This window comes from Macrobrachium rosenbergii, chromosome 3 (genome assembly GCF_040412425.1).
Source record: "Macrobrachium rosenbergii isolate ZJJX-2024 chromosome 3, ASM4041242v1, whole genome shotgun sequence".
NCBI classification, from domain to species: domain Eukaryota; kingdom Metazoa; phylum Arthropoda; class Malacostraca; order Decapoda; family Palaemonidae; genus Macrobrachium; species Macrobrachium rosenbergii.
In genome coordinates, this window is record NC_089743.1 from 61,134,121 (window position 1) to 61,146,374 (window position 12,254).

The window sequence follows — 12,254 nt, forward strand, 5'->3', positions numbered from 1 at the left end:
TCCGTTTTGCTAGGATTCTTAGGAAAAAATGAAAACCCATCGTATCTCTGGCCCCGTTCTTTATTATTAAAAGCTTAACGGATATTCTAGGCATGGAAGAGGAGGCGAGAGAGTTGTGCCCAGTACGTGTGCTGAGATACTATTTGCATCGGACAAAGAAGATTAGAGGTCAGTTCGGTAATCTTTGGTGTTCTGTGAAGAATCCCTCTAGACCCCTATTGAAGAACACCATTTCTTATTTCTTGAGGGATCTCATCATTGAGGCACACACAAATAGCGGAGGATGACTTATCGCTATTGAAAGTTGAAGCTCATGATGTAAGAGCAGTTGCTACTTTGGTAGTGTTCAAACACAACCTTTCTCTGCGATCTTGGAGGCAACTTATTTAAAATGCAAGTCAGTGTTTGCGATGCATTATTTACGGGACGTCGATACAGTTTATAATAAATGCATTGCCCTGGGACCTGTGTCCGTAGCTGGCGTAGTGATGGGTGAGGAAGTGTAGGAAGTGTCCCTTCCTTTCCTTTTCTCTTCACCTCGAACATGGTGTTGAGTTCTTGGGGAGCCTGGGAGGGTACTAAGTACCTGGAGTGCCCACCAGTTTTTAGTGTTGGTTAGTGGTCTTGTTATTTATCTTTTACAGGTTTTGCCCATCATTTGTTGAAAAAATCATATCTTCAATATAACCGAGCCTGCACCAGGATATTCAGTACCATCTATGCATACACTACACAATTTACTACTCTATATATATATATATATATATATGGTACAACAAACACCCCATATTCACAGTCCCACTATTCGTGGACTCGCATATTCGTGGATTTCTCTGTGGAACATATCTACCCATTATTCGCGGAAAATTTTCCCATTCACGGTATTTTTCACCGAGAAATATTCACTAATTACTGTATTTTCATGACTAAATGCACTTTTTGTGATAAAACTATTAAAATACTCCGGTATAATAATTTCTAAGAGGTTTTTTTTATGTTTAAACTATCAAAATAGGCAGTTCTAAGTGTTTTTAGAGGGGTTTTAAGTATTCGCAGATTTTAGCTATTCGCGGGGGACGTGTGTTACGTATCCCCCCTCCACAAGCTCGGGGGCGTTTACTGTATAGTAATTATTAATGTCAGCTAATTCTGCAGGTTCAGTGCAGATTGACTTATGATAATTCAATACAAAAAGAAATTGAATAACAAGAACAAGAATCACACCGTACTGTAGGGGGGTACTAACAAAGATTCGGTCCATTGTCGGCATACGTGAATGGTGTCAGGCTGTTCATGGCTACGTATAACTAAAAATCAGAAGAGGAGGAGGATGATAAAGCCGCAGGATCGTCAACTCGCTCCTCTTCAGATAGTATTTCTTCTTTTGGTAGTTCAGGTGTTTCAAGGAAATAGTTGTTAAAAGATGTAGGGGATCAAGGCTCAAATGTTGGGGAAGGGGTTGGGGTTGGGGGTAGGGGTGGCTGAAGGCAATGGCACCGGAGTCGTTCTCTTAAAGAAGTATTCCATCGTTGGTTGCATAGTGCATTTTTTTCGCTCTTCATAAATGACTCGGTAACATGCAGCAGCGTCTTGATGTGCTCTCTCAAATTTAGCAAACCGTTCCATGTTTCCATCCATTTTACTTAAAAGTTTCAATCCATGTTCAGATGAGGCAAATACACTTTTCAGTCCATGTTCAAATGAGTCAAATACCTCTGCCAGTGCTTTTGTCATAAACTTTTGTGCTGGCTCCTCTTCAATTTCTTCTTCCTCTTTTGCTCTTTTTCTCTTCTGCAAGTGCAGTTAAATCTTCTGCCATTAGCGCTACATCTTGCACATCTGAAAGTTCTTGGATATATTCCTCATGAATTTCTAAATCTAAACTTCTCCCAAGTGTCAAGATCATTTTATTAATTTCTACAACTCCCCCATCCTTATCGAAACCTTTAAATGAGTTCACATACACATGTAGCAGATTTTTCCAAACCCCATTCATACATTCTTTCTTAACCTCCTTCCATGCCTTTCCAATGTTCATAATGGAGTTCAGAACATTGAATTCCTTCCATAAAGTTCTGAGATCTTTCTCCTCATTATCTGAAGCCTGAGCAAATGTGTTCCGAAGATAATAGGCCTTGAACATACCCAACTCCCTGATCCATGGGTTGTATGAGAGAAGTTGTGTATGGTGGCAGAAACACAACTTTTACGTTCTTGTTAATATCTCAGAATTTTGAAGAGGGTGTTGTTTTCCCTACAATAATCTTTCACTTCTGGAATAAAGCAATGCACAAACCAGTCTTTGAACAGCATTGCGGTCATCCACGCTTTCTTATTATGACAGTAATGTGCAGGAAGCATATGCCTGTTGATTCTCTTTAATACCTTTGGATTTTCAGAGTGACAAATCATGAATGGCTTAAGTTTGTACCCAGCCACATTCCCCCAAGCAGATGAGTCAGTTGATCTTTGTATGCAAACTCAGGCATCGTTGTTGCTTCTTTATGGATGTAGGACAGTTGAGGCATACGCTTCCAATACAGTCCTTTTTCATCGACATTAAAGATTTGCTCCAGCAAATTCCCTGCATCCTTAAATTTAGTGGTTCCTTTGGCGTCAGCGCTTGCTGCTTCACCACTAATTTTCACACTATGAAAATTATGACGGTTTTTGAAACAGTGAAACCATCCAGCACTTGCTACAAAAGTTTTGTTGTGGTTATCATCATATTTTTTCTTTAGTTCATCGAAAAGCATGTGAGCCTTTGTTTGAATGGCATACGCCTCTGTATCTGGTCCTCCATCCATGTGACCAGTAACTGCTCCATTTCTTCCAAAGGCCCTATCCTCTTCTTTGATATAACTGTCAAATGAACTGATATATATAACTATCGAATGAACTGAAGCAGATGCCTTTATAGCATCCATTATCCATTTCTCGTCTGTAAGGGTGGTGGCTACTGTCGACTGCAATAGATGCTCGTCACATGCGATTACCATGATGGGCTTTCCAGCGGCATGCTGGTTGACGATTTTCATTTTCTGCTCCAAAGTGATAGACTGCCTGTTCTTTTTCCAGTACCAGCAGGAGACACACTTTGGTATTTGGCAGACATACTGATACAAATATGAGTTTAGAGTTTACTTACAAACGCACAAAAATCACAAACGAACAGTGACCTATTTTAACTTTTTACACAGCAAGTGAGGTCAGCTCATTGAATTAATGTACCTGTTCCAGCCTATAGGGCCAACGTATTGTACACCGTACGCTGTTGCCTGCGCCAGTCACGTGTGAAATTTAAAAATACATATTTTCAGAATATTGTCGTATCGACATTAATTGCTAACTCCATCGTAAAAGCAAATTATCGTAAGTTGAGTTATCGTAACTCGAACACTACCTGTAATCATTTACATTTTTAAAATTGTGGTTTAGGTGACTTTGTTTTTCTGGTGTATTATTTTTTGTTTGGTACTTTGCCCAGGGCAGGGGCAATTATGTTTGCTTTGCTGGCCTTCGGTGTACAGTACACCTTCGTCGCAAAGCTTATTTTTTTACTTCGTCAGCCTTCGGAACATTCTTTCGCTGCGAAGTGTCCCACTTCAGTATAGGCGCTTATGGCCATGCTGCCACGCCGCTATGGGTGGAGATGAGCACTACCCAGAGGCAGTATCTACCTGCAGCAGCTCTCTCACCAGGTAAGGGACAACAATAATCTGATCATTAATAACCTAAGCCTTTGTCCGTGATTCCCCTCCGCCTTTCATTGTGGAATCGGCTAAGTAATTACTGGGTAAGTTACATATATAGAAATTACATTTTGTTCATGAGACTTACCTGTCAGATATATATATAGCTGTATTCTCCGAATCTGACAGAATTTCAAAAACTCGCGGCACACGCAGTGTGGCCAGGTGGTTAGTACCCATCCCCGCCGCTGGGAGGCGGGTATCGGGAACCATTCCCATTTTCTATTCAGATTTTCTCTGTCGCCGGTGCTGTCAACATCTGTTTTCAGTACCTCCGTCTTTGGATTTCGTTAACTCGTTTCCACTTAAGTATTCTCTTTGACTTTTGGTTTTTGACTTTGGACTGTGGATTGGCATATGCTTTTTGTGGACTGTTTTTGATTTTGCTCTTGATTGCTCTTTGTAATATCTGGATCTAGTTCTGCTAGCTTTAGAGTATGTTGTGTGAATGATTGTAAGGTGAGGCTACCGAAAGCTTCGTAGACCCTCACTCTGTTTGTATGAGTGTAGGGGCATGTTTGCTTGATTGATGATCGCTGCAAGGAGTGTGAGACTTTGTCGGATGCAAGCTGGAAGGTTTATGATTCCTATGTTCGCAAGTTGGAGCGTGACAGGATCAGGAGGTCCTCCTCCAGGAGTGTTTGTCAGAGTCAGGGTACTAATTCCTCTCCTGATAACCCAATTGTAGACATAGTTTCACCTATCCCTGTGGTTTTGCCTTCGGGCCCTGAGGTTGTGTCTGCGGAGGGTATGGCCCTGTCGGAGATTATGAACACCATCCGTGCTTTGGAATCAAAAGTGACGTCGCTTCAGAGTGCAGTGAAGTGTAGTGATCCCTCTAGTGTTGTGGAGGGGGCGTCATATCGGCCCCATAACGCTTCTAGGCCTGGACCTCTGCCGGACTCCCAGGACTCAGGGAGAGGGCAAGTTGAAAGCCGTAAGAGGGTTACGGGGGCTTCCCACCGATCTGGCATCCCTTCGGTAGGACCTGTTGTCTCTTCCCAGGCTGCCAAGGATCGTGCGCATGCACGTATCCTTAAGGACTGCTTCTCGTCCTCCGAGGCGTCCTCCCCGCGCAAGGGGTGGAGCTCTCGGAAGGACTCTCGCCTGCTGAAGAGAAGCTTCAGAGAAGAGGATGCTTCACGTCCTCTTTCTCCAGGCATTGTTTCACCGCCATCGGGGTGTTTCGACGCTTTCCCGCCACAGAAGAGGACCAGGACGTCTTCAGAGGAGGACGTTTTTGAGCGCCCCAGTCGCTCCAGGGGAGAGAACTGTTTTAGCTCCGTGAGGAGGAAGAAGGCGTCCCTCGCCCCTCGTCTTCTCACAGGATCAGCTCTTCCCCTGAGAAGGAGACCTCTCCCTCCAAGAAAATCCTGCTGGATATGCAACGCAGTTGGCTTCTCTCCTTGCAGAGAGGGAAGCAGAGCCGCGTCGTCGACGCAAGGACTCGAGGCTGCCTATCAAGAGGTCCAGAAAGTCCCTCTCTCCTGCGCCTTTTTCGTCGTCTCCGTCACCTGCTTCATCGCCCTGTCGTTCTCACCACTCGCTGTATCGCCATCATGACATTCGTCGGCAGCGTGACGCTCCGCAAGCAGCTATCCTGGACGCCTCAGTAGCTGCTCGTCAGGACGCTCCTCTCGTTACCGTGCAGGACGCTCGGCTGGACGCTCTGCTGGACGCCCGGATGGACGCTTGTCAGGGCGCCTCTTTGGTTGCTCGCTGTGGCGCTCCAGAGCGGATCGAAATCAAAGACTGCGGGAAGAGAAGATCCCTCCCTGCGTGTTGGGCCTCAAGGCCTTCGTTCTTCCAAGGTCTTGGGAGACTCTGGTTTCTCCCATTGAAGAGGGAGAAGTTTCTGGTGAGTCGGAGCCTGCAGATCTTGAACAACCTCCTGCTTCTTGCTTCTTCGTCTACCGACTACCAGGTGTTGGCCGGTCTTCTTAAGGACTTGTTTGGTGACAAGTTCAAATCCTCCGCTCCTCTCTCTCCTCCTTCGCAGTTAGCTTCGTCCAAGACGAGGAGAGCGCCGGGGTTTGTTAAAATGACTTCATCTCTTGCTATGAAGAAGTCCTTCAAGAAGGTCAACACCTGGATGGAGGAAAGGAAGACCCAAGGCAAGACTTCTTTTGCCCTGCCTCCGTCCAAGCTTAGCGGCAAGGCAGGTATGTGGTACGAGACTGGAGAGGACGTCGGCTCAAGAGTTCCTTCGTTGTCCCAAGGAGATTTCGCCAGCTTAGTCGACGCACCTAGAAGGTCCCTCCTGTCTGCAGCCAAGGTATCCTGGACTATGTCAGAGACGGACCATCATTTGAAGGGACTATTCCGTACCATGGAGGTCTTCAATTTCTTGGACTGGTGTTTAGGAGCTTTGGATGTCAAGCTTAGAAGTCCCGACTCGATCAGCCTGGGGGAGCTGTCCAGTGTGTTGAACTGCATGGACAAGGCCGTCAGGGATGGCTCAGAGGAACTGGCTTCCCACTTTTGTACGGGCCTCTTGAAGAAGAGGGCCTTGTACTGTAACTTTACTTCTAAGTCAGTTTCTCCGTCACAGAGGGCAGAATTGCTGTTTAGCCCCTTTGTCAAGCCATCTCTTCCCCCAGTCTTTAATCAAGGACCTCGCTTCTAGCTTGAAGGAGAAGGCCACTCAAGACCTCTTGGCCCACTCTTCAAGGCGTCCAACAGTCCCTTTGACGTCGTCTGCTTCAGGGTCCGACCTCCAAGAAGAAGAAGCCCTTTAGTGGAGGAGCTTCTTCCTCAAGACCGTCTCCCCGAGGAAGAGGTTTTTCCAGAGGTGCAGCCCCTCCAAAACCTAGGGGCAAGAAGTGATTTACAGCACCTCCAGACACCGGTGGGAGCCAGGCTTCTTTAGTTTGCGGGAGCCTGGAGAGCAAGAGGGGCGGACACCTGGTCCCTCGAAGTTCTCGAGAGAGGATACAAGATCCCCTTTCTCGACTCGCCACCCCTGTGCACGTTGCCCAGGGATCTGTCACCCTCCTACCATCAAGAGAAGCAACAGATCCTGTTCGAGCTTTTGGAGCAAATGCTCGAAAAAAGAGCTGTGGAGCAAGTCCTGGACCTAGCCTCCCCAGGATTCTACAACCGACTGTTCCTAGTTCCAAAGCAGTCTGGAGGATGGAGACGTCCCAGTCTGTTCTAGGAGCATTAAGACCAGGAGATTGGATGGTCTCTCTGGACTTACAGGACGCTTACTTTCACGTCCCCATACATCCCCAATCGAGGAAGTACCTGAGGTTTGTTCTAGGGGGACGAGTGTTTCAATTCAGAGCTCTTTGCTTCGGGCTAAGCACAGCTCCCATGATCTTCACGATTATCATGAGAAATGTGGCGAGATGGCTTCACTTGGCGGGTATTCGTATCTCGCTTTACCTGGACGATTGGCTCATCCGAGCCTCTTCTCAGTCAAAGTGTCTGGAGGACCTGAAATTGACTTTAGAGTTGACGAAGTCCCTAGGACTTCTAGTGAACGAAGAAAAGTCCCATCTGGTCCCGACGCAGTCCATCGTGTATCTGGGGATTCAGATGGATTCAGTGGTTTTTCGAGCTTCTCCATCCCAGGAACGTCAGCTGCAATGCTTAGGAAAAGTCTCATCCTTCCTGGGGAAGGAAACATTCTCGGTGAGGGAATGGATGAGTTTGCTTGGGACCATTTCTTCGCTGGAGAAGTTTGTTTCCCTGGGAAGACTTCATCTCAGACCGCTCCAGTTTTTCCTGGCAGAAAACTGGATAGACAAGGAGGATCTAGAGGAGACCCTGAAGATCTCTCCTGTTGTCAAGAATCACCTGAGGTGGTGGCTCGACCCCTCGAGGTTGGCAGAAGGGGTTTCTCTACGCCTTCAGAGCCCCGACCTAGTGTTGTTTTCCGACGCGTCCAGGGAGGGATGGGGAGCAACACTAGGAGGGGAGGAAGTGTCAGGCACCTGGGGAGGGGAACAGGTGTCCTGGCACATCAATCTCAAGGAATTAGGGGCGATCCTGCTGGCCCTGCAATTCTTCGAGAGCTAAGTATCAGGCCGAGAGGTTCAAGTAAACTCAGACAACACCACAGGCCTGGCATACCTCAAGAAACAGGGAGGAACTCGCTCCCGTTCCCTGTTCGTCCTGGCGAAGGAAATCCTGCTTTGGGCCCAGGCTCAGGTGATCACGATCCTTACAAGATTTGTGGCAGGAGTGGAGAATATCCGTGCAGACCTTCTCAGTCGACAGCGTCAACTTCTGCTGACCGAGTGGACCCTTCACGAGGAGGTGTGTCAGGAGCTGTGGAGGTTATGGGGACGTCCCTTGGTGGATCTCTTCGCGACGTCCAGGACAAAGAGGCTCCCTCTTTACTGCTCTCCCGTTCTAGATCCAGGAGCAGTAGCTGTAGATGCCCTCCTCTGGGACTGGAAGGGAATGGATCTCTACGCCTTTCCACCCTTCAAGATTCTAGGGGAGGTAATCAGGAAGTTCTCAGCGTTGGAAGGGACGAGGATGACGTTGATCGCCCCCTTTTGGCCAGCAGCAGATTGGTTCACAGAGGTCATGGCCTTCCTGGTGGATTTCCCAAGGGCGCTTCCCTGAGGGTAGATCTGCTCAGGCAGCCCCATTTCGAAAGATACCACAAAAACCTCCCGCTCTGAGTCTAACTGCATTCAGACTATCACAAAGTTGGCAAGAGCGAGGGTTTTTCGAGAGCAGTGGCAGGGCTGTCGCCAACGCCAGAAGACCCTCCTCCAATGTGGTATACCAATCTAAGTGGATCTATTTCAGGAAATGGTGCAGAAGCAAAGGGATTTCCTCAACCACGACCTCTGTGCCACAGATAGCAGACTTCCTGCTTCATCTCCGAGAGAAGGAAAAGCGGGCAGTCTCAACGATTAAAGGCTATAGAAGTATGCTGTCATCAGTCTTCAGACATAGGGGTCTAGACTTGGCCGACAACAAGGATCTTCACGATCTCTTGAGATCCTTTGAAACTGTTAAGGTGCCTCAACCCAGGACCCTTCCTGGAACCTGGATGTTGTTCTAAAATTTTTAATGTCAAGTACATTTGAACCTCTTTCTTCGGCATCTCTCAAGAATGTGACAAGGAAGGCTATTTTCTAACTGCTCTGGCGACGCGAAAGAGAGTTAGTGAAGTTCAAGCCATCAGCAAGCACATAGGCTTTAGAGGGCTCAATGCTGTATGCTCCCTAAGCCCTATGTTCCTCGCAAAAATGAAAATCCTTCAAACCCTTGGCCCAAGAGTTTTGAGATCAAGGGTATAACGGAAATTCTTGGGCAAGAGTCAGAGAGAGTCCTGTACCCTGTCAGGGCTCTCAAATTCTACATAGACAGGACGAAAGGAAGTCAAGGCCTGTCGGACAATCTGTGGTGTTCTGTTAGAAGACCTGACTTGCCGATGTCCAAGAATGCTCTGGCATTCTTTTTAAGAAGTACAATCAAAGAGGCTCATTCTACCTGCCAAGACAGCGACATGAGACTTCTGAAAGTCAAGGCTCATGAAGTGAGAGCCATTGCGACTTCGGTGGCTTTCCAGAAGAACATGTCCCTTAACGATCTTCTGGGTACCACCTTCTGGCGAAGCAATTCAGTGTTCGCTTCACATTACTTGCGGGATGTGAAGACGACTTATTTGAGACTGCTCTTCGCTAGGACCATACGTTTCCAGAGACGAATGTTGGGGGCAGAGAGCAATACTCATCCTATCCTTTAGAGGTTAGGAAGTATTTTTAATCTTGTTTTTGTGTTTTTGGTTGTTGGGTTGGCCACCGGAGGTGGACGTCCCAGTCGTTAGCCTATGTTAGGTTTAATGACTTAGATAGGCTCGGTCAGGTGGTTGGTTGTTGCTCCTTTTGCCCTCTCAGTGTGGTCTTATGATCTAGTCCCATTGTGGTCACGCCCCCGTGGACAGATCATCTAGAACTCACCAGCTTTATAGGTCACTACCTTGCTGGAGACTCTAGTAAAGCAGAAGCAGGCTTGGGTGACAGTAACCACAAAGTCAGCTATGCTAACAGGTAAGGAACCAAGGCGTCAATCGCCTACATTTATTTGTTTCCTAAATCCTATTCTGTCTCTTCCCACCTCCAATGGTGGGATTCAGCTATATATATATCTGACAGGTAAGTCTCATGAACAAAATGATATTTTAATGATAAAATAAAGTTTGTTCATATTTACCTGGCAGATATATATAATCATAGTGCCCACCCACCTCCCCTCAGGAGACAGTGGCACTAGAAAATCTGAATAGAAAATGGGAATGGTTCCTGATACCCGCCTCCCAGCGGCGGGAATGGGTACTAACCACCTGGCCACACTGTGTGCGCCGCGAGTTTTTGAAATTCTGTGGGATTCGGAGAATACAGCTGTATATATATATCTGGCAGGTAAGTATGAACAAACTTTATTTTATCATTAAAATATAATTTTTATGATAAAATAAAGTTTTATATATACTTACCCAGTAATTACGGATGGAGCTCACCCTCCTCCCTGCACATGGACTCTTTTCTGCATAAACAGATTGTCGTGTTGGCAATGTTGTTCCTCTGTCTTGCCCCGAAAGTGGGCGGGGCATAGTCACCTACACGAAACAAAAGAATCCCTACCACGGAATTCAAAATTCTAAATGCTGTTCGAGTAGAAACTCTTAGCTAAGTAATTGCTCGGTAAATATATATATAACTCTTTTATCATAAAAATGTCATTTTAAGATAATTAGTAAGAACTGAAAAGTAACGTCAAATATTTTTCGTATATTAGCAATGCTTTATATTTTTCTAAAATCAGTGAAAGCTAAGCTGATGTAATAGTTTGATTAGTTTTTAAGACTTCAGTTGGTACTTATTTTGAACTTTTTAATTAAACTTAGTTTTGTCAAAAAGATCTAATTTTTGTGTTTTCTTCAGGTTGAAATTAAGAATGGAGTTGTGCATACATTCAGCAGCATTGAAAAGGGAGAATACAATCGCTTGTTTGACTATGTCAATCAAAAGAAACTGCGAATAAAGAACAGAGGCAAGATGGTATGTATACATTAGAACAGTTACTGGGCATCATATCCTTTTAAGTGCTTATAATTCCTGCTTAAATTAGATTTTGTATTATGTTGCATGTTTTTAGTTATAAAAACAGATCCAGTTTGATATCCTAATCATTGTTATAGCAAATGTTTCTATACCCTCTTTCCTTCATGGGGTTAGACAAGAAATGTACTATTTCTTTGGAACTCTTTTCATGTTTTGGTCTCCATCTATCCCCATTTTCCATGTTTTCCTCTGCTTTCCTGTGGGTCTTCATCCTCAACTCTTCCCATCTCATCTCCAAACTATCTCAGTCTTTGAGGTTTTGTAGTCATTTTTCCAGCCTTTGGGTACCATGTCTCTCTACTAATACCTTTATTTGCACCACATTCCTCCCACTGTATCTAGCCAGGAATTTTAAGTTTTTGTGGTCACATTTTTTCAAAGTTCCTCAGTTCTCTTTGTCAGTGCCCATTTTCCTGATGCATAGAGTATCACAAGCCTTATGTGCTGTAATAAATCTTTTCTCTCTCTACCCAATAAGACAGTTTTATTTATCAGCAGCCCAGCTATCTCACTCTGTATCCATGTTGCAACCATGTCTTTCTACTCAAGGACAAAAAATCAGCAGCCCTCTGCAACTTATGCTCTTTGACAATAAAAGAGAGAGAGAGAGAGAGGATAGTTTATCTTCACACAATTTTTCCTAATATTTCCAGGAAATGGGTGGCAAAAATGATGACTTTGATGACAGTGATGCTGATGAGCCAGATCCTTACATGAGACGAGTTAGGGAAGAGGCCCAAGAACGTGATGATGGTGATGAGGAGAGCAGTGATGATGAAGATTTTGCCCCAGGAGAAGAAGGTAGTGATGTGGCTGAAGAGTAAGTATAGAGTAATTATGATGACTGTATTGTTAATACGGGCAGTCCCTGGTTATCGGCGGGGTTCTGTTCCCGGCGGCATGACGACAACGGAAAATCGGCAATAATAGCACTGATCCCTGGTTAGCGGCACTGATAACCAGTGATCAGCACCGCCGATAAGAGGCGATCAGCGCCGATAACCAGTTATCAGCGACGAAAATCTGGTTATCGTCGTCGCTAGACAAGCGCCGTAAAACCGGATTGCCGGTAACTGAGGCTGCCGATAACCGGGGACTGCCTGTAAAGTGGTGGTATGGTGCATTTATACAGTTCAAACTACTACTAGTCGTTCAAATACAGCAGTCATTGTTTCTATACAGGATGATTGAGATGATTTTAAGTTTTTGGAATTTGGTAGGCGAACTTGAAGTGGTAAAAACTATTTGGTTATATTGAATGTCTCAGTCTTAAATTTGGGTAGACTAAAAATATTTCTTAAATATTGAGATAAGGTAAAATTCTGTGCTCTAAGATTTGGCAAGACTGTGATATGGTTATTTTGGACTACTCATGTGAAGTTTGGGAAGGTTAAGTAAATGTTCTTATATA

General features: G+C 45.3%; 1 protein-coding gene across 2 annotated transcripts in view; it reads left to right on the forward strand.

Annotated features, from left to right (window-relative positions):
- The window catches only part of Ssrp (structure specific recognition protein), a 118,442-nt gene that overhangs the window by 77,093 nt on the left and 29,095 nt on the right, over window positions 1–12,254 (forward strand). For both annotated transcript variants that reach the window (XM_067133971.1, XM_067133982.1), the window contains exons 9-10: window positions 10,664–10,780; window positions 11,497–11,663. In XM_067133971.1, coding sequence (XP_066990072.1) covers window positions 10,664–10,780; window positions 11,497–11,663 — 284 coding nt within the window. The remainder of the gene's footprint in view (window positions 1–10,663; window positions 10,781–11,496; window positions 11,664–12,254) is intronic.